Below are 26,917 nucleotides of genomic sequence, written 5' to 3' on the forward strand. Positions count from 1 at the left end.
TCTTCTGTGTATTCTTGCCATCTCTTCTTAATATCTTCTGCTTCTGTTAGGTCCATACCATTTCTGTCCTTTATCAAGCCCATCTTTGCATGAAATGTTCCTTTGGTATCTCTGATTTTCTTGAAGAGATCCCTAGTCTTTCCCATTCTGTTGTTTTCCTCTATTTCTTTGCACTGATCGCTGAAGAAGGCTTTCTTATCTCTTCTTGCTATTCTTTGGAACTCTGCATTCAGATGTTTATATCTTTCCTTTTCTCCTCTGCTTTTCACTTCTTTTCACAGCTATTTGTAAGGCCTCCCCAGACAGCCATTTTGCTTTTTTGCATTTCTTTTCCATGAGGATGGTCTTGATCCCTGTGTCCTGTACAATGTCACGAACCTCATTCCATAGTTCATCAGGCACTCTATCTATCAGATCTAGGCCCTTAAATCTATTTCTCACTTCCACTGTATAATCATAAGGGATTTGATTTAGGTCATACCTGAATGGTCTAGTGGTTTTCCCTACTTTCTTCAATTTAAGTCTGAATTTGGCAATAAGGAGTTCATGGTCTGAGCCACAGTCAGCTCCTGGTCTTGTTTTTGCTGACTGTATAGAGCTTCTCCATCTTTGGCTGCAAAGAATATAATCAGTCTGATTTCGGTGTTGACCATCTGGGGATGCCCATGTATATATGATATAGCATATTTTCTAAAAGTGACAATTTTGAAATAACCTTAATGTCCTAAATGACAATTTTTAAATAACCTAAATCAGTAGGGGAGTAGTTGCATAAGCTACATTGCAATGTAAATGAAAAATAAGGAGAGCTATATATACATGGATAGAAGACATAGCCTGCTTTTCTTAAAAAAAATGTGGTATAATACAATACTCACATGCTTTTCCTAACACTTAAATAAAATATAGGCAAAACATATACTGTGTGATATTTTCATATTTGTATTTGTGTAGACATTGGTATAAGCAGTAAAATATCTCAATGAATATACATCAATCAGACTGATAGTGGCAGTTCCCACAGGGGATCGGAGTGGGATTTGCCTGTATTAAAATTTTTATAATGGGGAAATATACATGTATATTTCTGTAAATTTAAAATACATAAATGTTTACAAACCTAAAAATTAACTCACTGATACATATAAACCCATGTCTTAACAAATTTTACTGTGATCCAACCAGTCCATTCTAAAGGAGATCAGCCCTAGGTGTTCTTTGGAAGGAATGATGCTAAAGCTGAAAACTCCAGTACTTTGGCCACCTCATGTGAAGAGTTGACTCATTGGAAAAGACTCTGATGCTGGGGGGGGATTGGGGACAGGAGGAAAAGGGGACGACAGAGGATGAGATGGCTGGATGGCATCACCGACTCGATGGATGTGAGTCTGAGTGAACTACAGGAGGTGGTGATGGACAAGGAGGCCTGGTGTGCTGATTCATGGGGTCGCAAAGAGTCAGACATGACTGAGCGACCGAACTGAACTGAACTGAAGGGAAACTTCTGTTAGCCCATAACACAGTCCTGTTATTACCACACAAACATAGAAGCAGTTGGTACAATTAAAACTGTGTCAGCTAAAAACTGGTAATAAATTTAGAAGGAGAATTAGTATAGGATCAACACAGATATACTGCAATAGGAAAAGGAGGAAAGGGACAAGAACAAATGACCAGTGAAAAGAAAAAAAAAAATCACCAGCAAAATATTATCAAGGAAAAGCTGAAAATTATTATCCAATATTATTGCTGTAAATTCCAAAAACTGATTAAGTAATAGCCTCAATGAAAGAACTCATTGGTAAGACATGAGAGCTCAAGGAACAGCCAGTGAAGCAACAGAGGGAAATGAAATGAGACTCAGCTGAGGAAAAGGGCAGAGGAAGAAAATGAGTCCATTACAGAAAGCACGTCTGCATGGATTCAAAGGAAAGGGACACCGCTGAGAACACAGTGAGAAGCATGGAGGACAGGACTGAGAAAAACGAGCAAAGCAGAGTGGAAATAAAGAATCAGAGGGGTAAGAAACTGAATGAGCGTTATGGAAGAAAAAGCGGGTCAAACATAAATAATTTGGTATCCCTGAAGAAAGGACACAAACAAATTGATAATATATATATATTTTCAGTGGCAGAAGGAAATGTATTTCCTTCTCTAGAGATCTTCACAACCCAGGAATTGAACCTGCATCTCCTGAATTTCAGGCAGACTCTTTACCGCTGAGCCATCTGGGACATCCCATGGACAAAGGAGCCAGGCGGGCTGTAGTCCACAGTATCACGAAAGAGTTGGACACGACTTAGCAACTTAACAACAACATATATACACATGTGTATATATATATATTATGTATGTATGTATACATATATATATGTATGTATGTATATATATGTATGTATATATAGTATATTTTACTATATTACAATTCAGAAGCTATAATTTTCTTTGAGTCCATCTCAAAGAGAACTAACTTGAGGCAAGCAAGAATCTGCTGGAAAAACTGGAAAAAGGACACATAGTGAACATTAAATTAATTTTTAGGACTAAAATAACTGCAGGAATTATCTTAGCGTGCAAAAGATAAATGTAAATTAACAGTGTAGAAATGATTCAGTAAATATTGAAGGGCAGTGTAAGAGAATGAAGGGCAATGTATTATGTTGATTTCCTCATCTTTTAATATCCAGAGATTAAAATAGTTTATAGCTGATAAGTCATGTATTAGAAGTGTAAATATAATTAAAGGTTTACAGGAAAACATCAAAATAAAAAAGAGAGAACAGTGAACTAAAATGGATGGATGAGGGAAAAACAGAGCTAAGATACTGACCCACACACCATGTTAGCCATGAGAAGCATGACTGCCATTAAACTGCTCTGAGATTTTTGTGTTGTCTGGGAGAAAAGAAGTATGATGATCTCAGTAGATGCAAAAAAGCACTTGATTAACTTCAGTACCTCTTTATAACACAATTCTTAACAAACTAGGGAAAAAGAGGAATTCCCTAACCTGATAAATGACGCCTATCATATTCTCACTGCTGACATCATTTTCAGTGGGAAAATTCCCTTCCTCCAACTTCATGAATAAGACAAGGATGTCACTATCTCATGTGGCCCACAATGTGGTTTTGTAAGTTCCAGCCCGAAAGGAGAAGAAATCCAAGGCAAAAAGATCAGAAAGGAAGAAACAAAACTGTCATTTGGGCACATTTCAGTTAGCAACATAGAAACCCAGCTAAAATACACAAATTATTATAAATGATAAGTGTTAGAAAGACAGTCAACTATAGGATATATTGAGTTGGCCAAAAAGTTCATTTGCATTTTTACGGGAGTCTTTGACCAATCCAATATCTTACAGTATCAATATACTTTCTACCGTATCCTTTTATAACTTTAAAATTTTGCACCTTGGGTACACATTGCCAGACAAAACTCTTAATTATTTTAAAGTTGACCCTGATCTTTTAAAACTATATACGGTATTCTGTTGGCATAAAATGATGTGCATATGTTTATACGCATTAAAAGTTGCTGAAAAGGCTGGTCATCAAAAATAAGGATAATTTTCAATGTTTGTTTTTAGTTTTTCCCCTTTTGTTGGTTTGAATTATCATGTACTATATTTATAATGAAAATTGAGCCATGTTTACTATGAGAAAATGAGGAAATAAACTGCTCAAAATAGATTTCCATAATCTCTGCATACTTGGGCCAGAAATTTCTCATTTTTAAAACTCCCCTGCTGATTCTGATGATCACATTTGGGAACTACAGGGGTAGGATTTATCGTCTAATTTAGGATCATCAGCTAAATTGCTGAAGCAAATGTGTATTACCTTTGTCTAAAACCCAAATGTAAACCAAAACCAAGTGATTACCAGCCTACATTTCAGAATCTCGCTATTATGTTGGGCTCATTAATTGACGCAGTTGCCCTGTTAACCAGGCTTTTGCCAGCCCCTGACTTCCTCCCTGGCAGCCTCAGTCATTTCCTTCCAGAACTTCACTAACCACCTGCTGTATTGGGCATGTGTGGGGTCAGAGCATGGGCGGAAGGCCCTGGCCTCTGAGGGACCCCATTATACTTGGAAATACTCAGGGAAATGGACAGAAGTATTCACTGCAGTGGTTGCAGAAAAGTCCAAAGGGCAATGAAAGCAGGAAATGATACCTGGTGATAAGGCGGTGGTTTTGTCATAGGGCAAGTAGCCCGGTTTCTGCCGTCATCCCATAGAACCAGGGACAAAGTTCAGCAAAGATGGAAGGAACCTAGTAGATGGTGTGGCCGGGGGCATTTAGCACCCGTGCTCCAGGGCAGTGCTCTTCACACAGAACTCCAGGCTCGTAGTTTACTGGGGCTGCTGCAGCCAAGTACCACAGGGAGGCATAAACAGGAGACACACACGGTCTCAGTTTGGGGGGTGGTAGTCTGAGATCAGTTGTTGGCAGTGTTGGTTTCTCGTGCAGGTGAGAAAGAATCTGTCCCATGCCTCTCTCCTGCTTCTGGTGTTTTGCTGGCAGTCTTCAGCTTGTAAGAGGCATCATCTTGATCTCCACTTCGTGATTTACAGAGTTCTCCCTGTGTACATGTCTGTGTCCAGTCTTCCTCTTGTTATAATTGCACCAGTCATATAGGACTGGGGACCCACCTGCTCCAATATGACCTTGTCTTAACTAATTTCGTCTGCAACAGCCCAGTTTCCAATAAGGTCACATTCTGAGGTCCTGGGGCTTAGGACTCCATCATATGGATTTGGGGGTGGGAGGGACCTAGTTCAACTCGTAACACGTGCAAATGGTGCTCTCTGGAATTTGGGCAGCCAGGATATTCTGGCTATAGAAGAACGCTTCTTATTAGTTGACCAGCTTGATTTCTCAGAGCTCTGAAGTCACCGTGGGGATGGAGCAGCGGGTTTTGGTGGGGGTTGCTGTGAGCCTCTACTGGCGGGTGGAGGTATGTTGGCTCACCTGTGTGTTATCTGTCAATACAGGTTATATTGAAGCTGCCATCATTCCAGCTGGAGCTCGAAGGATTCGTGTGGTGGAGGATAAACCTGCCCACAGTTTTCTGGGTAAAACAAAAATGTTTGACTCATAGTTTATGTTCTGAACACTGATTTGGACGATCAAGCCGCTAATTTGGGTCAGCGAAATGCTGACACGGTGCTCTCAGGCCATTGATTTTAACTCATATTTTAGGCATAGTGAGCAATCAGCAGGTACCAAGCAGTACTGTCGTGTTTGGCTAAAGTGCAGCCAACCCCAAGGTGGATGAGGGGAGGGGCTGAATAGGAACCACCAGCTTTGGACAGGAAGGCAGGTGATAGAAGAGTGAATGAAGGAAGTTGTAAGGAATTGGGGTGGCCTAAGTCCCCCAAAGTAACTCCAGGAGCGCTCAGGCAGCCAGAGCCTGAGCAGCAAGGGTGCAGCACCCAACTTGTGGGAGCTCCTGTAGGCTGTGGATGGCTCTCGGTGTGACTCGTTATCTGGAAAAAGAATAACTGCTCTCAATCTAATGGAAACCCAAAAGAACACTGGTTTCACGAAATACTGTGTGCCCCAAATTCCCAGTGCCAACTGCATGGATGGTTGCTCATCTTTCTGTAGAAGGATTAAGTTGCATTCCGCACTGGTCTTCATTGCCTTCGACAGAGCTGACAAAACTGTGCTTAAAGCCCAAGCATTGTTCTGTTTAGCCCCTTCTTCACCACAGAAGATCCTCTGAGTGTGTCCTAAACTCAATGCTCAGGCTCTCCATGAGTCCCCGAAAGGTCCACCTTGTGCTCAGGTTCCAGGGTAGTACTAGTGCTGAGCGGACACACAGCTGTTCTGAATGCTGCCTCGCACAGGGCCTGCCTCTGGCCTGAGCTCACTGGGATGGGACGTGCTGTGCCCCGTCCCCCCAGCCCTGCTCCCGTGTTCCTGTTTTGGGCTGGATTTCGCATGGAGGTGGCTAACCTCCTACCCAGGCACCCCTCTCAAGCGTCCTCATGTTGTATCTCCCCATCTGTGTGGCAAGGTGCTGTTTGAGATGTTTTTTATGTAAGACATGATCTTTTTCTGGCTTCAAACTTAATAATTAAGCTATTTTGGCTAAAATGAGGTTTACTCATGAAACGCTTTTATTTCAACCTTTATCACTGACTTTTAAAAACATGGCTTTGTCCACATTCCTTGCTTTGTAGATATAAAAGTATCTAAGTCTTTCTTTGAAATGGTCTCCACTTGAAAAACCCAAAGTCTGATGAGATGGATGCAGACCAAACCTCTAGTAGGCAGGTGTGCAGTGAAGACCACCATCCTATAGAGGAGTTGCAAACCACTTACAGACACCAAGATAGCCCTCTCACACCTGACTTGGGAGTGGGCACAGGAGCTCCTGTTTCTAAGTGCCTACACCAGGCTCGTGGGCAAGCAGCCCCCAGGGGTCCCTACTGGGTCCCAGACGGCCCCGCCCCCTCCCAACTCTCTCACCTGCCGCCCATCCATCCGCGTCCTGGAAGCCATAATGGACATTGCTCTTCCTGCTGCCAGCCTGGGACATGCTGTTCCTCAGGTTGGCATCCACATTGGTCTCCATCAGCCCTGTGGTTTTTCCCACGCTGGCTCGGTCCAGCCTGGCACTCTTCTCTGCAGCCATCCCAGCTGTTGCTTTACAAATAGAGCGATGCTCATAAATGCTTTCCAAAACAGGGCCTACCCTGCTCTCTGCAACTTTTTCAAAGTGACAGCCCTTTTACTAGATTCTCGAAGAACACCAGCCCCTTCTTTCTGCCCATCTAAGGAAATTTTGTCAACTTTATCAGCATTTGTTTTGGGGTCCCATCACCCAGTATCATGGCAAAAGTTAGCGTTTCCAACTGATCCATTGGCCATCCCCTACCTGGAGATGTTTCTGCTCCCCAGAAGCATTGGGTCTCTGTGGGAATCTGACATCACCTTTGACCTTTATCTTATTCAAAACTCATGATCCTGGTATCTCAGGTGCTGGCACAATTCCAAGGTCAGTTTCCTGGTCCTTCCATAAAGCACCAGTAGGTGCCCTGCTAGTAAGTTCCTCAGCTTCCTGTCCAGCCCTTAAGACTTCCCAGCATCATTCCTCCAGCCCCAGGTATCTGGTAAAGGTGGGAACATGATCCTTACGTGTGCTTTTCTGTGTGATAGAATAGACAGAAGGTTGTCAGAATCCTTTAGATCCCTCGACATCTAATTCCTGTAGTGAAGATGATTTTTCACTGGAACCTGTTAGGACCAACAAGTAACCCCTTGTGGATGCCACCGGGGGGAGCCAGCTTTTTCATGGTGGTCCCTCTCTGCCCCTGATGCCGAGGGCCACACCTTCCAATAACAACCCTGACACTGACATCATGAGTCCCAGTCATTGAGCTCTGCTCAGCTTTGAAGACCTGACCCCTGATCCCCAAATACCAGAGTATTGCTGTGCCTAATCACTGAGGAGGAAACCAGGGCTCTGGGAGTTCAGCTGCTCATCCAAGCTTCTCTCCAGCTTAGCCGGCTGCAGCTCATGGAGGCGTCAGTCACAGCCAGAGATTGGATGGAGGTAGTTTTTCACTGGAGAATGTGTTAAACCTGCCTGTTGCTACTGCTTTGACATGTGGATTTCAGAGAAGCATGTGTCCATCTTAGGAGATAGGGTCAATGTCTCAGGACGAATTCTCAGCTCCCTAGAAGCACTGAACCTCCTTGGGAGGTTGGAGCCAGACTCTGCCACCTTATCTGCAAATCACAGTTCCAGTGTTCCAGGGCCTGGTGTGTACACAAGGGAGATCAGAAGGTGGTCCATGCGCGATATGTTTCTAAAGTCAGTTCAAACAAGCCTCGTTTCCACCCAGGGCTGGGTGCTTTGGATATCGACCCTGTGTAACTTTGAGTTGCTCTCCCATTTGCGGGAGCAGTTCCTGAAGAATTCACCCCACCTACCTTCAACCCACGCTGCCTGGCTTTCTGCTCGAAACCACCTGGAACAGGAAATGCCTCTGCAGTTTGCATCCATAGCTGAGAGCGGAGCTGGCAGAACTCCGAGTGGAAATAAAAGGAGCTGACTCAACGCCAGGATGAGAAGTAGGTTGAATGTGGGTCAAGTCTTCCAGTGGAGTCCAGGAGGCAGAGAGACAGAAAGGAGCCCGGCTTCTTCACAGTGCTGAGCGAGAGGTGGGCATGCGGACACGGTCTGACCTGTGTCTGCCTCCGGGCAGTCCAGAGAGGAGCCGGGCCATCCCGCAAGAACGCCCCCTCCCCAGTCCCTGAAAAGGCTCAGGATCTCCCGCGGTGCCCGGAAGTCCAGGAACATCGTGTCAATGTCTGCAGAGAGACAGGAGGGCCGGGCGGAAACAGACGGTCCCCACGTGACCTCACACTTCGGGCCGTTTTGAGGAGGTTTGGCTCTACCGTGGTAGCAGGGGAAGGCGTGTACTCATCTTCATCCCGCGAGTCTCTTCAGCTGTTGAAAGGCTTCTAGTAGCTCCTAAGCAAAACACACAAAAGCAAGTACTGCTGCATTTGGGTCAGGGTTTAAACATCCAACTTCTGGCTGAGGCAGGACCAGCAAGTGAAAATATCCTCCCCAGCGAATCTGAATTTCTGACATTACAGATAGGATCACGTTGCTCTGGAATCCCCTTTGTTCTTAACTCCATTATTTCTTTGTCAGAGCAGAGCATTTGTGGGAAGCCTGGCGTGCTGCAGTCCATGGGGTTACAAAGAGTCAGATACCACTGAGCGACTGAGCAACAACTTAACAGCCCCTGTTGAGTTTCTCAGCCTAAAGATTCTAATTTCAAATACAAATTCACCTTAAAATGCTTACAGATGAAGGGGGCTTGCAAATACCATTGATGCCAAGGATCGAGAGGAACAGGAATTTCTGGAGACCAAAACTTGTTTAATTTCGGAGGGCTTCTTTAAGGAACAGAATGTATTTTGTAGACAGCCTTGAAAAGGGCCCCACGAGGGGCTCTGGAGCTTCAACTCCCCTGGGTTGTGCAAACCCTGCTCTGGTAAGCTCGCTCTGGGGGGCTGCTGCAGACAGGCCAGGAGCGACCTGCACGCCTGTTCTCTGGAGCTGACGTGGCCCCACAGGGTGGTTTTCTCATCAGACTCCACACTGAACCTGTCCACTATCAGTGATGTTCAGATCTTGAGATTCCAGCAGACTTTCTGAGGCTGCAGTCGTACTCTTCTGAAAGGATGTAAGGTGCTAATGTCCAGTTTTAGCAGGAAGTTCAGAATTCTAGCATGGACCATAGCAGCCTGTACATTTTGGATTTACTGCCTACATGACTCACCCCAGAGTCAGCAGGCTTGCAGCAATCCCCATGATTCTTGGAACGGATGGCCTCCTACTTAGAATTCTGCCTCTGAGTTTTCCTCCCTTGCAAAATGCATGAAGGATTGTCGTCATGAGCCCGCTGTCCCGAGGCAGTGGTCAGATGAGGGGCTCAAGTAGCAGTGGTAAAACGGGCTGCATGTTCTAGAAGCTTGTAGCTGCTGTGCAGACGGCCACAGCCGACCTTGGACAGGCAAAGTTTCTTCTTTTTGGGGCCATGAGAGCCCCCCCCCCCCCCATACACATACCCTCTGAAGCTGTGACAGTGAGATTTTACCGATTTAGCAGCCCAGGCCTGGACCTCCAAGGCTCAGACAGGTGTGAGAGTGCCCAGCAGCAGGGTGTGGATGGGAAGGCTGATGGTTTGCATCTCTTCCCAGCTCTGCATTCACAGAGCTCACGTGGCTCGCTGAAATCTGCCACGAGGGTGCGTTTACAGCTTGAGTAGTGACAAGCAGTGGAAATCTAGGCTGCTTTCTCCAGAGCCTGTCCCCAGCACTGTGCCATCAGGCGCGTTCCTCCCCCTCCTGCTCCTTGCCCTTCTGGAATCACGGGGGAGCCACTGCCTGCCTCTCTCACTCGCCCCCTGTCTTCCCTGGCCGTGTTCACCCCTCTGTGACCTCCCCCGCCCAGCCTGTGGACCGCCTATGGAAACGTCTCCTCCCCTCAACCCTACCGCCCCACAGGACCCTGCCCTCATGGTGAGAGGGTGGCACATGCCCAGCACCCGCAGGCTCTGTTCCTGGGGGGGACCCATGGTGGGTGCCTCTGCCCGCAGAAATAGGGCTTCCCCAGGCGGTCCCCACACCTCTGTGTGCCGTTTCTGTGGATGGGTTATAATTGGCTCCAGCTGTGCCCTCCTGCACTTTTTCCAGTTCTTCCCACTCTTGACCTCCCCGATGCTTGCCTTTTGGCACGAGAGTGGCGTGGTTTTCAATTCATAATCCAATAAGTCCTGTTAAAGCACCTTGGAAACAAGGCCAAGTAAGAAAGAGCCACCTCACCCTGAACAAGTACTGGGCAGGGCAGGGTCCCGGAGAGGGGTTAAGGCCTGGAGGGAGTGTGCCTTTCTGAGTCTCAGAGGGTACTAAGCTGACATCAGTAAGGATCCTAGGGTGACTTCTAGAAATCCATACTAGTCATTTTCTTTCTCAACCTGCCCTGCTTCTATCATGGTTAATGTTTTTCAAAAACCAACCTCCAAATGTGACATGTGGAAGCTAGACCCAGTCCTCGGGTTCTGAGTATTGCCTTCAGGTGCCGCTGGGCCCAGGGGCATAAAACTGTGGGAAATGATGCCTGTATCCAGCCCTGCTGTCCTGCCTCAGTGCACTGTCGTCTGAGGGCCTCTTGCCACGCACTGGCAGACTCGATATATCGAGTCCCTGGGCAACTTTGGGAAAGAGAGCTGCTTCTTCCCAAGGTGAATGCAAGTGTTACAATCGACTCTTCATGTCCCAAGTTGGGTGGTGGACCCACTTCTGGAGCTGAGGAGGAGTTTAGGGTCAGCCTCCCATGACTGGGGAAAAAAACATCCCCAGAAGCTCCTCTGGGGGGTGTTACTTGCAGAAGGACAGAGAGATGTCAGGGAGCAACACACTCAGTTCAGTTCAGTCGCTCAGTAGTGTCTGATTCTTTGCGACCCCATGAACTGCAGCACGCCAGGCCTCCCTGTCCATCACCAACTCCCAGAATCCACCCAAATCCATGTCCACTGAGTCAGTGATGCCATCCAACCATCTCATCCTCTGTCGTCCCCTTCTCCTCCTGCCCTCAATCTTGCCCAGCATCATGGTCTTTTCCAATGAGTCAGCTCTTCACATGAGGTGGCCAAAGTATTGGAGTTTCTGCTTCAACATCAGTCCTTCCAATGAACACCCAGGACTGATCTCCTTTAGGATGGACTGGTTGGATCTCCTTGCAGTCCAAGGGACTCTCAAGAGTCTTCTCCAACACCACAGTTCAAAAGCCCTAAAGTGGAGCAAGGCCAGGCCCAGCCAGGGCCACTGAGTGCAGGAGTCAACTAGGGCGCGAGCGCAGGCTGAGATGGGAGGGGCGGGCCGCCCCAGTGTGCCCTGGTCTCTGTGAGGGAAAGAGGCTCTGGGGGTGGCCCCAGAGTGACAGTGGTCCCCAGCTTTACAGAAACTCACTCTGCTCATCTCGCTGATTCCAAGTTACAGAGATTCTCAACCCGCTCAAGCATCCCAGCCCAGTGACAATGACAGTAAGCCTCCCCTCTCCTTCTCCACCTCTGCAGCCTCTCTCTGTCACCTCCTCTTGATTCTCTGCATGGGCAGAGTGCCTCCCTCCCCACCCGAACACCCCCACTCTGCACAGAAACTGAGCTTATCAAGGAGCCAGGGAGCAAGTCCAAGCCGCCAGGCGCTCCAGCCGCCTCTGCTCCCTGCTGTCTCAGTTCCGGGCCTCCCCTCCAGAAGGCCTTCCCCAGCAGGCCCAGTCTCTGCCCACACACACACATGAGCCCTGGACTGGCCTCTGTCTCAGAGCTTCTGCAAGTGTCTCATGTTTATCTGTCTTCTCGCCCACCTCGCTTTCAAACCCTGAGCTCCCGAGGGCAGGAGCTGTGTCTTCAGCACCAGCTACAAGGCCCTCAGAAAGTGGTAAGAAAACAGTTGTCCAAACCTTCAGAGGAAGTGAAAGAGCAGTGAACACTCATGCACCCGTTGCTAGATACCCCAATAGCTAATATGGCCGAAAGTACTTGTAGGTTGGTAGTTCACTGGAAGCTGTAGAAAACCACAAGCTTAGGTGTTTTTATGAGGATATATAGAACATGAGGCATCACAGTGATCTGAGGTTGGAATGTGTTCTCTGGGAGAATGTGACATTTGCACATTCCAGTGTCTGTCGTAAAACTCTAGACTTGTGCTGTGACCTAATGAACGTGGGACCTTGGTCTATTTAGGTTCAGGCCTCCATGTGACAATAGCTGTGTGACTTCAGGCAGGTTACTGAACCCCCGGTGCCCCCATTTCCTCATCTGTGAGAAAGAAGACCGTAATCCTTTACCTTAGAGCACTGTTGGGAAGGTCAAATGGGTACTAGCATACAGAGAAGCTAACTCAGAGAATGTGCCCCTTAAATGGGGACTTGCAGGGCTGGCTGAGGAAGAGAAAAAGGAGCAGAACTTGTGAGTATCCCAACAGCCTCGCTTCCTTCCAGTAGCCAGGAGATCCCAAGAGTGTGCAGAATTCTTAGACGGGAAACATTGGGTGCTAAGCGCTGGAGCGTTCTCTTTTCGAAGCCATTCCTGGAGTCCTGTAATCCGCAGCCACGTGCTGCGCAGCCACCCTCACTGAGTGCGGCCCCTCCTGGAAGCTGTCCTACTGGGAGGCAGCCCTACCCAGAGCCCTCGGTTTCTCCTAGTGGTTCCTGTAAATGCGGAATGCTGAGCCTGCACCTCCCCCTCGGGGCAGGGGAGCCAGCCGGGACCACCATGTCCTGCAGACCAGGAAACAGAGGGCAGCACCCCCAGCTGCTTGTGGCCTGACCAGGATTGAACCCATCAGGTCCTAACTCAGCCCAGGGCTCGTGGGTTCAGGCTTAACTGAAACTACTTGTGGGTTTCAACTCTCATTATCCAAAGCTGGTATTATATGTGGGCATTTTGTTTCTGACCATATAAGCAAAGAGTGGGGCACCTGATTTCACTGATTCTAGACTGAGCAGGGTTCAGGGGTGCTGGCAAAGAATGTGGCATTGGACTTGGGGTGCACAGAGAATTTTATGTTTTGAGTGACGTAAAGACTTGCTATTGACTATTTTCATTTACCGCCTTCTCTTACATGTCAGAGTAGGTTCTATAAACATTGGTTACTTTCCTGAATAACAAAGCAAAACAAACCTAAAAAGCCCAGAATTTCACTGTAGAATGCTCTCTCATGAGAACCACATGACTCTAAAGCCTGAGTGAGGAAAAAACAAAGAAATTACGGGTGAGCAGTCGGATGATAATAAATACATGCCTTGTATGGAAAACCAAATCTTTGCTATAGCCAGTCAGCAGAATGTCAGTTCCATGTCAGTTCCAACACACTGAGAGAGCAAAGTGTGAAACTGGCAGAGGCCATGAGGCTGAGCGCCCCTGCCACTCCTGAGGCATCAGCTGACTTACTGCCACGTCTGTCTGTAAGCAGCTCTGGATGGGAGACTCCCATCTTTATAGAAGGGCACTTGCTTCATGAAGGAGCATCTACTTCACTAATCTGGGGCTATCAGATCCTTAAGGGACACTAGAGTTAGGCTGCCCTCTAAGAAGCCCCAGGTAGGTAAGAGTGAAATGAATGATGAATTTTGCTAAAGCTGCAAAACCTGTTTTGGAGACTTGGACATGTTGAAACAGAATCCATTCATCCAGCTGAAAACCCTCTACTTTGTAAGTCTAGCGAAATATGATAGGGCTGTGTGTGTGGCTGTCTGCGTCCTCTGGCGCTCCTTCCCACACCCGCTCCGTGTGAGCTGGTTCTGAGACACCAGCCCATGCTCAGAGGTGCAGGAGCCCAGGCAGCTGAGCTCAGGGACCTGGGGTCAGGAGCCGTTCTCTGCCCGTGAGCCAGTCTTCTGTTCTCAGAGAAAGCTCCCTTTCTTTCAGGGCAGGCCTCCCTCTTGTCCCCTGTGGAGGCGGAGCATGAGCCCTCCAACCCACCCCTCAAGACACCCTGACTCCCTTCAAACACAGGCTGACTCCCCCAGTTCCGTGGCGTTCCGTTTTCTTTCTAGCTCTCAAAGACTCCAGTAAGAGATCCATCAACAGTGACTGGAAGATAGAGCTCCCTGGAGAGTTCCAGATTGCAGGCACAACTGTCCGCTACGTTCGAAGGGGCCTGTGGGAGAAAATTTCTGCCAAGGGACCGACCAAAATGCCACTGCATCTGATGGTAATTTGCTGTGCTTTTGTATTTGTCCTGAGTTGGTTGGGTCCGAGAGATCTACCAGCTGACTTCTTCCCTGGGGCCCTATGGGAGGAGGTACGCTTGGTTCCTGGTGGTTTACCTGGCCACCTGCTGGTCCAGTCTCTCTCTTGGTTTTTACCTTGTATAATCCCTGTTGCCACATGCTTCAAAATGCTGCCCTCTCAAAATTCTGCCTTGGCTCTTTACTGGCAGAACACCCATCTTTTACAAAAGGAACCACCTCCAGGATGGAAATGCTTAGTCATGTGGCCTTGGGGAGACCTGGCATCATTAAGCAGACAGTCCCACTCAAAGTCTGTTTTCGTATCAGGTGGCTTAGATTTGCCCCACAGTTTGTATAATTACATCAGAAACTACCTTTTGAAAACAAACTGTTGACTCTGTTTCCAAACCAACACCACTCAGGTTTTCCAGACTCAGCTTGCAACAAGCCTTCAGGAATTGAGACAGAAACAAATTCTACTGGACTATTTACTCCCCAGATGGTCTCAAGAAATCTGTGGAGTTGGGCCAGATCTGGGCACTCTGGTCTTACATGTTGTCTCAGGAAGGACCGCATGCAAACCACTGAAATGTTTGGTTATACTGCCTTTTAAGACTGTGAAAGATCTCCTGGGAAAAGAATGCCACCATTGCCTTCTCAGGGTTCAGGAGTTCTTGTGGCTAACTTTGGATGGCTCATAATTACTGATTCGATGTCTCCTTCCAAAGAATGGGGATTGTGACAGCTTGTGTATCTGTAATCAAAGGACAGTTTGTCCTCCACGCCACCCGAAGTCTCTACTTGGAAGTTCTTATCATCCCCATTAATTTGTGGTCTCTGGCAGCCGGCATCTGTTTAAGATTAGGTGATGCCCGAGAGATTCCCAGGCCACCTCTCAGTAAGAATCTCCTGAGGACACCAGCTCTGCAAGTGAGCAGAGATGGCTCCCACGATGGCCCTAAGCCTGTTACAGTTTCCAATAAGAGCAAAGGGAGCTAGTTCCCATGGCTGACGTAGTGCAACAATCCACACACTAAAGCTACTGCAGATATACATTTGAAAGTTGATTCCTGGGACCTAAGAACCTGTGCACACTTATGTGTTCAGTTGTCTGACTCCTGCAACTCCGGGGACTGTAGCCTGCCAGGCTCCTCTGTCCATGGGATTTTCCAGGCAAGAATACTGGAGTGGGTTCCCATTTCCTCCTCCAGAGGATCTTCCGGATCCAGGGATTGAATCCACATCTGCTGTGTCTCCTGCATGGCAGGCAGATTCTTTACCCGCTAAGCCATTGGGGAAGCCTTTACCTAAGCCATTTCTCTGTGATTAGATTGTTTCCTAATCTAAGTCACTGGAACAAATCCTCCTGTCCTGAGTTAAAAGCAGTCATTCAGAGGGACTAAAAGAGGAAGTGAAAGACAAGATAAAACCCAAGATAGCAGTATCACCTGTTAGCACATGAAGTTGCTTTTCTAGCAAACACCAAGATGGGTCTATTTCCCTTCTTTCCCCAAAGCTTGCATAAACTGTGAGTGAATTGTCAGCCCGTTAAAGCAAATGCACAGCCGGGATTCATTCAGACCATGATAAACAAAACTCGGGGAACGCAACAACTGCCACAGCTGAAGTTCCTGCCTTCTTGAACATTAATCACTTTTCTCTCTTGAAATGTGATTGCTAGTTACTTCCAGTTTCTAAACCTAGAAATGAGAGGAGCCCGTCTTCCTCTGAAGGGAAATCCATTGTCCCCTAACTGAGGTGTGCTCATTGCTTGAGAGGTCAGGAGTGCCCATAGAGCCATGGGGACCTGCATTTGAAACCAATTACGTACATGCACACACAAATTATACGTGGCTACAAAATTGCATGAAATTGGTTTCATATGGATTCTCAATTCACCAGTCTTATTCCCATACTGAGATAATAAAGATCTCTTTTAAAGAGTTGTTTTTTGTTTGTTTTTTTTTAAACTGGAGGCATTTTTCCAAATGTATTACCGCAAGTCTATTTCTTGGAGAAGTGGATGTTTATTCAGTTTGGGCTGCTCTTAGCACCCCACCCCCACCCTGCAACTCCAGCCTTAGGAGGGCTGGGAGATGCTTGGGCGGGAGAGTGACTCCTGTCGTCTGGCACACAGTCTGCTGGCCTCCCTCAAGTCAGATGGAGCACCTTCTGCCTCCAGCTCCCGCTGACCTGCTGTCCCAGAACCGCAGCCTGGACGTGAAGTTGCTGGCTGCTTAGACCCAGGAGTGCCACCTGGTTCCAAGCCTGGGTTGAAGATGTACCACCAACAGGCAGGCCATTTGAAGTTCCCACAAGAGAGCTTCTTTCACACCATTAAGTACACGTAGAAAAATAAAGCCCATACAGCACGTCTGTGCTTCCAAGGCTTGTCAAATGCATTACCAAACTAAGAGAAGGCCCCTCTACCTGCCCACTTGCCAGGATTTCAGACCCCAGGGTCCCCAGGCTGCAGGATCATGGCTCCCCCATACCTCACTGCCAGCTTTAAGCCCTGTGCCAGGCCTGTGCCACCCTGTGGGCATTGTCGTGATCCTAGCTCCCATGGTACAGGAAGGCTCCTGCATCCTTGACAGGCATCCACAAGGTTCCCTTGTAGGGGCTATGTTTAACCTGGAGCCTGCCTTACACATGGCAGTGACTGGTGCTTGGGGCATGAAGAGTGGCATTCATTTGCAAAGGAGTCACCCTACCTGTTCAGATGCCTGTTTAGAAAAAGCCGTATATTTGTGTCTTTCTCACCCACAAGGGCAGTTTCGTGGGTGATTACATGGAGCATGTAAAGTGCAGTTAGAGCACTCAGACTGGCTTATCCCCAAATCCCTCATCTAAACCAGTCCTCTCTCCAGTGGAAAAGAGTAGAGCTCCCTGCCAATGGTTTACATATGCTCCAGCCCCCGAGTTGAGTATCTGTGGAAACCAAAACTGAAATAAAGGAGTGCCCCTGGCATGAACCTGTTTTGAAACCCCCAAAAGAATGGGCTATCCCTGGTGGGAAGACAGCCACAACACGGGTTGGCTTGCAAATTCCGCAATCCTGTGGGCTTTTGCTCTATTTCAAAGTGGCCTTTTATTTTGCTACTGATGCAGGTGTTGTTATTTCATGACCAAAATTACGGAATTCATTATGAATACACCATTCCTGTAAACTACACCACTGAAAATCAAAGTGAACCAGAAAAACCCCAGGACTCCTTGTTCATCTGGACCCACAGCGGCTGGGAAGGGTGCAGTGTGCAGTGTGGCGGAGGTGAGCAGCAGGGTTGTGGGCTCACTGGGTGTGGGGTTTTACCAAACAGAGGAGAAGTGAATTCAGGGCACTCTGTGGCGGGTGCACATTGCCTGGGAAAGGCTGGCCACATAAGTAACTTGTATTTCTGTGGAATGTAACTGCATCCTGCTGCAGATTTCTCTGGGCAGGGTCTTCTTCCAGACTCCTCCAGGCTGAAGTTGCGTCCATGTGGCTGCTTTCCCTACGGCCTTTGATGCTGATCGGAGTGGAGGTTTGACTAATGTGTAGCTGTGTCACAAGTATGACAGGTGACCCTGGGAGTGCACAGAACAGACTTGCACCTGTTACACTTGGAAAAGGGTGCTGGAAGATGTTTCTGACCTTCAAATACCCTTTCCTTTTTGCTACAGTCACCAGTGGAAATACATGGAAACCAATGGAATCAACAGTAATATAATGCAAAGAAAAGTCCTCCAACTCCAGTGCAACACTCTGGGTCTGGGTTCTGGCTTCATGATTTGCCTCCATTTATTAGCAGATGATGTATTCTCTCTGTACCTAAATTTCCTCACCTCCAAAATAGGATGATCAGCCCTCATGCCCACTGCAGGAGGAAACTCAAATACTATAAACATCAATATGAACAAAGAACATCATAGTCATTACAGTGTTGTTTAGGAGGAGTGAAGGGAAGCATTCTGAACTCTTAGCCAACAGCGCCCTGACAGGACACAGAGCAGGGTCATGGGATGGATGCAAGGCAGGTAAATGTTGATGGACAGAGTTAGGACAGAAGGTTGACCTGGACCCTGGAATGCCAACCCAGAGGTTGGGCTGGCAGGTAAGACGCGGGCATGGCACTGGTCCTGCAGGGCTAATGGCACCAAACTTCCTCTAGGCCAACTTGCTGCAAACTCAGCATGGCCCCAGGACAAGAGTTAGCAGGCTTCTCTGGCTGGGGGTACGGGGTGCTGTTCTGCTGCTGTCACTATCACAACCCTTTATGGCACCAATGACTCCCAGCTCCCTGACCTGCAGCCCAATCCAAAATCTGGCTTGAGGCATCTCTGTGCTTTCTATGCTCACTCAAGTTCAGGGCTGTACCATGACAAATTCCCCAGAAGATAGACTGATTGAGGAGCATGGGATCCATATAGTTGTGCTTGCTGCTGCTTCTGCTGCTAAGTCGCTTCAGTCGTGTCCGACTCTGTGCGACTCATAGATGGCAGCCCACCAGGCTCCTCCGTCCATGGGATTTTCCAGGCAAGAGTACTGGAGTGGGGTGCCATTGCCTTCTCCAGCAGGGTGCTTTGGAAACACCCAAAAAAATGAACGTGTAGTCAGCTGGGGTTAGTGAGGCTTCCCAAGAGCAGGTGATGCTCAGGCATGAGCAGCAGTTGATAGAAAAATTTTCAGGTGGGTCTATGTCCTTCAGACAACACTTCCTGTTTCTCGCTTCTCTCCAGAAAGCAGGAATTCTGTAATAAGTAACTGTCATCTCTGGTGAGGGCTGTTGTACAGTTGTTTAATCAAGCCCAGATCTCCATAGACTTCAAATGAACAGATATAGAGACTGGTAATCTTTGTTAGAAATTAGAGACCCAAATCAGAACTTTGGCCACAGTGAGCCCCAAGGTGTCCAGGAACACAGCTGATCTGAAGCGTTGCTTCTCTCTGATCCTCTTCTAGGGTCTTTCTCCTGCCCCTACTACCCCTGCCCTGTCTCACACACCCTTATCCCTAAAATTATGATCCTCCCTCTCTGACAACCCACAGGCATTAGAAGAGTCAGTTTAAATGACAAACTGATCACAAGACGCATCTGAACATTCCTCCACACGGTGAAGAAATGGCCTTTCCAGGAATGTGTTCTGTGGCCTCTCAGTTCTGTGTACTTTGGTTTCCAGGGGAACGCAGAAGCATCGTGTCATGCACACGGATTGTTAACAAGACCACAACTCTAGTGAACGACAGTGACTGCCCTCAGGCCAGCCGCCCGGAGCCCCAGGTTCGAAGGTGCAACTTGCACCCCTGCCAGTCACGGTAAGGAGCTCTGTTCTCAAGCTTGGATCCTTCAGGGTCAGAGCAGCAGAACCCATGAATGGGGTACTGCACAATTAATACCAGTCTTACTCTGAGTTCCATTGTTGTTGCTGAGTGATTTTTTGATTGTTCAAAATACTCAATTTCTGGCTACTAAGCCATAACTTTGATAGCAGTATATAGTCCTCACTGGAAGGTGTCTCATAGGGGACCATTAAGAACATCTCATGAAAAAAAGAAATAGCCATCTCCACACACTTTCACCTGGCACATGTCACCTCCTCCAAGTTACTCTGTCTTGGAGAAAAAGGAACTCAGAGTGTGAGCACCTGTGAGTAGGTGTTAGTGATTCTGATTGGTTAGTGTTTGTGATTGGTCTGATTTAGTGGCTGAAATTGACATCAGTAAGTTATTTATTGTCTGGGATCCATCAGAACTTCTGTTTCCAACCCTAGCTTTCATGGCCATGTACTCCGAAGTGCATTCTCTTGGGTTGTTAACCGAGATGAATTGTGTGGAATGTGTTCATCAGTTAAGCCTCCTTATTTCCATCTTAGTGGGACTTTGCATCTGATTCTGTTGTATTATGTAATATCACGCCTGGCCTCCTGTTCTGCCCAGCATTGAGGTATGTGGCTTTTGTTTTGTGGTTCTATGCATCCAGTTAAGGCATGTATAGCTTTTGTAAAGAGGCTAGACTTTTTTTTTAAATTAATTTATTTTTTTATTGAAGGATAATCGCTTTAAGGCATATACCCTGAGGAAAGCAAAAATGAAAGAGGCTGGACTTTTAACCGGGCAGTTTTTTGGGTTTCTTAAGCTCAGTTTGTACCACTCACCTGGTGAAAAGTATCACAAAGCATTTTGTTTTGTTTCTGACCCTCTTTTCTTTGTCAAACTGATAAAATGTGTGTGAATGAGAGAGGGAAGCCAGAAGGGAAAGCAAGGTGAGATGTGATTTTATGTGGTCCTTGGAAAATTAAGAATGAAATTTTCTACCCGAATGGTGAAGGGCATGAGAAACAGCTCACTTCTAGAAGTCTTGAGAATTTGGATGTGAACAGCCATCTTGCAAACCTATCCGTCGATTGATCGATTTATCAATCAGTCACACACATGTGGGGCTAAAGAAAGAAGAACTTGCCACTGTAAAGACGTAGGTATCAGAGAGGCCACAGCTTCTTTTGCTGAAAGTAGAGACAGCTGGCTCTTGTGATATGATTAGAAAGGAGAGTAAGTGACTCTAGAAGAGACATTAGCATAGGTTCAAGGGCATAATTGAGCAAGAACGATCCTAGGGACCCAGTCAAGAATTATATTCTACAGTCATTTATGTTTTCATATTATTTTAGTATCAAAATCTTTTTTTTTTAACTTTTATTTTATTTTTAAACTTTACAATATTGTATTAGTTTTGCCAAATATCGAAATGAATCTGCCACAGGTATATATTTCGTTTCTGTGCATAATTTTAAATTATGCACAGAAACGAAATATATGAAACATGAAATCAGAGTTGGTCTGATTGACTTGAGATGCACATATAATTGGGAAGAGTGGTTCAGTGCCCTTAGCCTTCCCCTCATCTCAGTTGGCCCAGAGCACCTCTGTGAAATACCAAGGGGTAAAGTTTAAAAACTATCAGTCAGGGATTCTGTTTCCCATAATGATGGAAGAGCTTATATTGGACAAACCCTGAGTATTCTCCTAGAATGATATTCTAAGGCTATGCTGATCAGTGCTTCCTTCCCTGGTGGCTCAGCAGTAAAGAACCTGCCTGCAAAGCAAGTTTGATTCCTGAGTTAGGAAGATCCCCTGTGGGAGGAAATGGCCACCCACTCCAGTATTCTTACCAGGAAAGTCCCATGGACAGAAGAGACTGGTGGGCTACAGTCCACGGGGTCACAAAGAGTCAGATGCTACTGAGCATGCATGCATACATGCATGCTGATTGACTGACATGGTAGCCACTAGCTAGTCCAAATCAAGATGTGTTATAAATCCAAAATACACACCTGACTTCAAAGAATTAGTCTGGAAAGAGATTATATAATATTAATTTTTAATATTTATTACATGTTAAAATAATTATATCTTGAGTGTGTATGTATGCAGTTGCTCAGTCGTGTCCAACTCTTTGCGACCCCATGGACTGTAGCCCACCAGGCTTCTCTGTCCATGGGATTTTCCAGGCAGAATACTGGAGTAGGTTGCCATGCCCTCGGCTCTGGGGTATCTTCCCTACTCAAAGATCAAACCCATGTCTCCTGTGTCTCCTGCATTTGGGGAAGATTCTTTACCTACTGAACCATCAGGGAAGCCTGTTGTATTTTGAAGACATTGGATCAAAATGCAATATATTAAAGTCACATGTTTTTTTACTTTTTTAATGTGGATAATAGAAAATTAAAATTATGTGTGTGGCTCATTTTTTTTTTGTATTGGATAGCACTGCTATAATTAACATAACAAGATACAATCCAAAATTATTAGACTTACAAAGAAACAGAAAAATGTGATCCATACTCATGAGAGAAGGCAATTAATAGAAATTGACTCCAAGATAACATATATGTTGGTATTAGCAGACAAGAGCCCACAGAGCTTAGGCCTGCAGTCTTGCTGTGTTTGAACACAATTCAAGTCGAACACACTTTAGATTAAAAGTAATCTCACACTCTGTTGCTGGGAAAGATTGAAGGCAAACAGAGAAGGATACAGCGGAGGATGAGATGGTTAGGTAGCATCACCGACTCAGTTCAGTTCAGTCGCTCAGTCGTGTCCAGTCCATGTCCAGTTCTAACTGTTGCTTCCTGACCTGCATACAAATATCTCAAGAGGCAGGTCAGGTGGCCTGGTATTCCCATCTCTTTCAGAATTTTCCCCAGTGTATTGTGATCCACACAGTCAAAGGCTTTGGCGTAGTCAACAAAGCAAAAATAGATGTTTTTCTGGAACTCTCTTGCTTTTTTGATGATCCAGCAGATGTTGGCAATTTGATCTCTGGTTCCTCTGCTTTTTCTAAAACCAGTTTGAACACTGACTCAATGGACATGAATTTGAGTAAACTCCAAGAGATAGTGGAGGACAGAGGAGCCTGGTGTGCTACAGTCCATGGGTTCACAGAGAGTTGGACACAATAACTAAACAACAGGAACTTCAGAAGGAAAGAAAAGAAAGTGAGGTCGCTCAGTCGTGTCCTACTCTTTGCGACCCCATGAACTATAGCCTACCAGGCTCCTCCATCCATGGGATTTTCCAGGCAAGAGTACTGGAGTGGGTTGCCATTTCCTTGTCCAATCTTAGTGTCTCTTTAGAACAGGGTCAGAAAACTTTTTCTGTGAAAGGCTAGAGAGTAAATATTTTTGTTTTGTAGGCTGTGTATGATTTCTGCTGTCTGTTTTTTGTTTTGTTTTATAACCCTGTTAAACGTAAGAACCATTGTTAGTTCCTGGGCTGTACAATCTGCAGGCCAGCCTTGGCCCATGAATGATAGTTTGCCTTAAGTTATTGCCTACCCTTGTTTTGCCCACTGAGATGATGGGATCACAGCCTCAGCATGAGCCCTAGCTCTGAAGACACCACCTTAGGGAATGTATTCTCTTGTCATACAAGGGAGGGCACCGTGTTATACTGAGTTACTTTTCATTGCCCAGTTATTCAGTATGTGTGTTCACGAGCTTCAGTCAGTGTCCAGCTCTCTGCGATCCTATGGCCTTGCAGCCCACCAGGCTCTTCTGTCCATGGGATTTTCCCAGGCAAGAATACTGGAGTCAGTTGCCATTTCCTTCTCAGGGGATCTTCCCAAGCCAGGGATCAAACCCACGTCTCCTGTGTTTCCTGCATTGGTTCTTTTACCACTGAGCCACCAGGGAAGCCAGTACTCTCTTTATTACCATCCAGCATGACCCTCAGCACACAGTGTAGGGTCAGTGATTTCATTTATTCAAAATGTGTTTATTGAATAAATTCACTTGGCTTTGCTCTTGGTACCAATGTATACAGAGGTGAAAGACAGGCAAAGTCTTTACTGTCAGCCAAACAACAGCAACAACAAACTTGATAAACATTCGGCTTCTCCTTCCCACCACTCTCCTTTTGGTCCCACCCCCTTTCATTCCCTCGCCAACTCTGTGAAGTCATATGCATCAGACTGGAAGAATGAATTGAATTTGCCAAAACAGAGTAGGAAATAAAATTGATAAAAGAGAAGACAGCACCTGGAATTTGCCTCAGAGCCTAGAAAAGAAATTCCCGGATGCCTATCCTAGTCTGCTTGTATTTGTTGGTTTGCTTATTGGCTTATTTTGAACCATCTGACTTCATACTGATTCTTAAAGTGGACACTTGAAAGTGAAGTATCATGACTCATCACAGAGTATTTATTGTTTGGCTAAAGAAATGTGTGATCTGATAGATTTTAAAACTCTTGCAAATGCTACTTTTATTTATTTATATACATACACACATATGCACAATTACATATATAAGTGTATATGTATTGTGTACAGATATTTTATATATATACACACACACAAACATTTAGACACTGAAACTTGAATTATTACCTGGCATGATCTAGCTGTCATGCATCTTTCTTAAAAGTATAGAGTAATATGGATTTAGGCTAGTAAGTGAAGAGAAGTGAGGATCTTAGAAAATGAGTACCAGACAGAGAGAGATATAATCGTAAATGAAAACTGAACTTAGGTCAGGGGGTGGGGTTTGGAGAAGTGTGCGGTCTGGAAAAAACAGGTGCTTCAGGGGGTTGGGAGTGAGCACGATTGGAAGTCAGAGCCTGTGGTTGGAAGAAGAACCCAGAACCCAATGGTATAAACGTTATTTAAAAAGCCAAAATGTAGTGTGCTGTTGAATCTGGCAAGATGAAAGAGTCTTTCTGTATTATTGTTACTCTTTGGCCTTTAAAACAACAGAGATGGTTGTCTTTTTCCCGTGTTTTTTTTTTTTTTTATTTCCCCCGATCCCCCTTTAATTTTCTTCAACCTTTTTTTTTTTTTTCCACTGAGTTCCCGACAGTTTCCTTTACCTTCCCAACTCACACCATTAACACCTCTTTATTCTAATCCTGCCCCTCGCTCTGTGGATCCTTCTCCCAAACCCTGCCATAACCATGTGGAGTCTGGAATCTGGCATGCAGGGCAGACAGCCTCTCTCCAGTATCTTGCACAGCAGCACAAACACATCAGCAAACCTGGACCTGACATTGGCAGGAGAGGCAGAAATCGCAGATCAGCTCAGCTGTTGTGACTGTGGCCAGCAGCCCTCACCTCGCTGACCACAGTCTGCAGGGAAGAGGCCCCGCCGTCATCTGGCATTCAGTGAGCAGCCCAAGCGGCCCTGTGTGCCAACTCCTTAAGACCCAGTTCCAGGTAGTCCTGGAGCAAGGAGGGGGGCTATGACAGCAAGATGTGCTCAGTCTGGAACACATAGCCCATGTATGACCGGATTTAATATTTTTGCAGTCTTTTAAAGCTTATTGGCTACTTGAAAAGGCCATTCTGAGCTATTGGATATTTCCCTATAGTATTTATGATTTGAATTTCTTCCCAGGCAGTACATACTGTACTGTACATTGAATTAGGGTGATTCAAGAAAGAATATTCAATATCTTACTGGCAACAGAATTGAATTGAATAGTTGTCTGCAAGGAAATGTATTTGGATTTTAAATTTGTCCTCTTTGCTCAATTATTTTATCCAGTTTGCCTCATTTTAGGTTAAAACTGAATGTAATTCCTCATGTTTTTATGAAAGCATGGTTTGTGTGTGTATGTGATCCTGATTTAAGAATGAAGCCTGTAACATGTGGCCCTAAGGTACTGCCAATATCTGAAAAGATACCATTGTTTAATCCATTTCTAGCTTGTCTAAAACTTAAAGCTTTTTTTTTTCTGCTTTCCTCTAAAATAAAATAGGTAAGTCTAATCGTCACTCCTCTGTTCACTGTGCCTTGAATGTAGGAGAGTGGAGGAGGCTGCCTGTGGCCCTGCCATGTGGCCGAACAGGAGCCGGCTACTTGGGAGAGCTCTCAGATAGGGAGGGTGGGCCTGCAGGCAGCAGTAAGAACCTCAGAATCGCTGGAGTGCTGCTCCGGACTTTCAGGCTCAGCCACTCTCCAGACACTTGAACACGTGGTTAGAGGCTTGGAATGAGGGGTGCCCCACAGTCCCTGTGAAATAAAGGAAAAGTGCCTGAGGGGGAAAATGGAGAATAGCATCAGTGATCCATTATATGCCTATTCAGTAGTATGTGAACGGTGAGGAAAAGTTTAGTTCAAAGAATTCCAAAACGTCTTTCTGACACTACCCAAATTCTAGAACCTCAGTTCAGTTCAGTTCAGTCGTTCAGTCACGTCTGACTCTTTGCAACTCCATGAACCGCAGCACGCCAGGCCTGCCTGTCCATCACCAACTCCTGAAGCCCACCCAAACCCATGTTCATCGAGTCAGTGATGCCATCCAACCATCTCATCCTCTGTTGTCGCCTGATCCTCCTGCCCTCAGTCTTTCCCAGCATCAGGGTCTTTTCAAATGAGTCAGCTCTTCGCATCAGGTGGCCAAAGTATCTAGAACCTCACTTGTATTTAAATTAAATAGTATTGTTTTGAAGCTTTTACTTGTCTAAAGTAGGAAACATTGGAGAAGAAAGGATTCCAGAGTCTTGTCTTAAAGCTTCTATTTTCTTCCTTTCCTCCATACTTAAACTCTTTGACCATTTGAATATCCCTCCCTTTGATCATCAGAGACAAGAGACTTCCCAGATACCAGTTTCACAGGTAACCAAATTCTGTTGATTAATGCTTCCCATGTGGTCCCAGGGTCTGTTAGGAGGGCCTTCTCTTTCCTGAGTTATTAAGTACTCAATATCTGCATCTTATTTTTATGTCACAATTATGGGAAAAAATACAATTAGAATTCAACAACAGAAAGAAATTTTGGAAAGTCATAAATGCATAGAAATTAAACAAAACACTTTCTAAATAACCAGTGAGTGAAAGGGAATTGCTATTTCAAATCCTGAAAGATGATGCTGTGAAAGTGCTGCACTCATTATGCCAGCAAATTTGGAAAACTCAGCAGTTGCCACAGGACTGGAAAAGGTCAGGTTTCATTCTGATCCCAAAGAAAGGCAGTGCCAAAGAATGCTCAAACTACCACACAATTGCACTCATCTCACACGCTAGTAAAGTAATGCTCAAAATTCTCCAAGCCAGGCTTCAGCAATATGTGAACCGTGAACTTCCTGATGTTCAAGCTGGTTTTAGAAAAGGCAGAGGAACCAGAGATCAAATTGCCAACATCCGCTGGATCATGGAAAAAGCAAGAGAGTTCC

General features: G+C 46.0%; 1 protein-coding gene across 1 annotated transcript in view; it reads left to right on the forward strand.

The window, feature by feature from the left end:
• The window catches only part of ADAMTS17 (ADAM metallopeptidase with thrombospondin type 1 motif, 17), a 409,319-nt gene that overhangs the window by 309,578 nt on the left and 72,824 nt on the right, over nucleotides 1-26,917 (forward strand). Inside the window, exons 16-18 of the mRNA XM_010845854.1 lie at nucleotides 14,093-14,250; nucleotides 17,381-17,540; nucleotides 19,430-19,565. Of these exons, the coding sequence (XP_010844156.1) occupies nucleotides 14,093-14,250; nucleotides 17,381-17,540; nucleotides 19,430-19,565 (454 nt within the window). The remainder of the gene's footprint in view (nucleotides 1-14,092; nucleotides 14,251-17,380; nucleotides 17,541-19,429; nucleotides 19,566-26,917) is intronic.

Source organism: Bison bison, unplaced genomic scaffold (genome assembly GCF_000754665.1).
Source record: "Bison bison bison isolate TAMUID 2011002044 unplaced genomic scaffold, Bison_UMD1.0 scf7180017864224, whole genome shotgun sequence".
Lineage (NCBI taxonomy): Eukaryota > Metazoa > Chordata > Mammalia > Artiodactyla > Bovidae > Bison > Bison bison.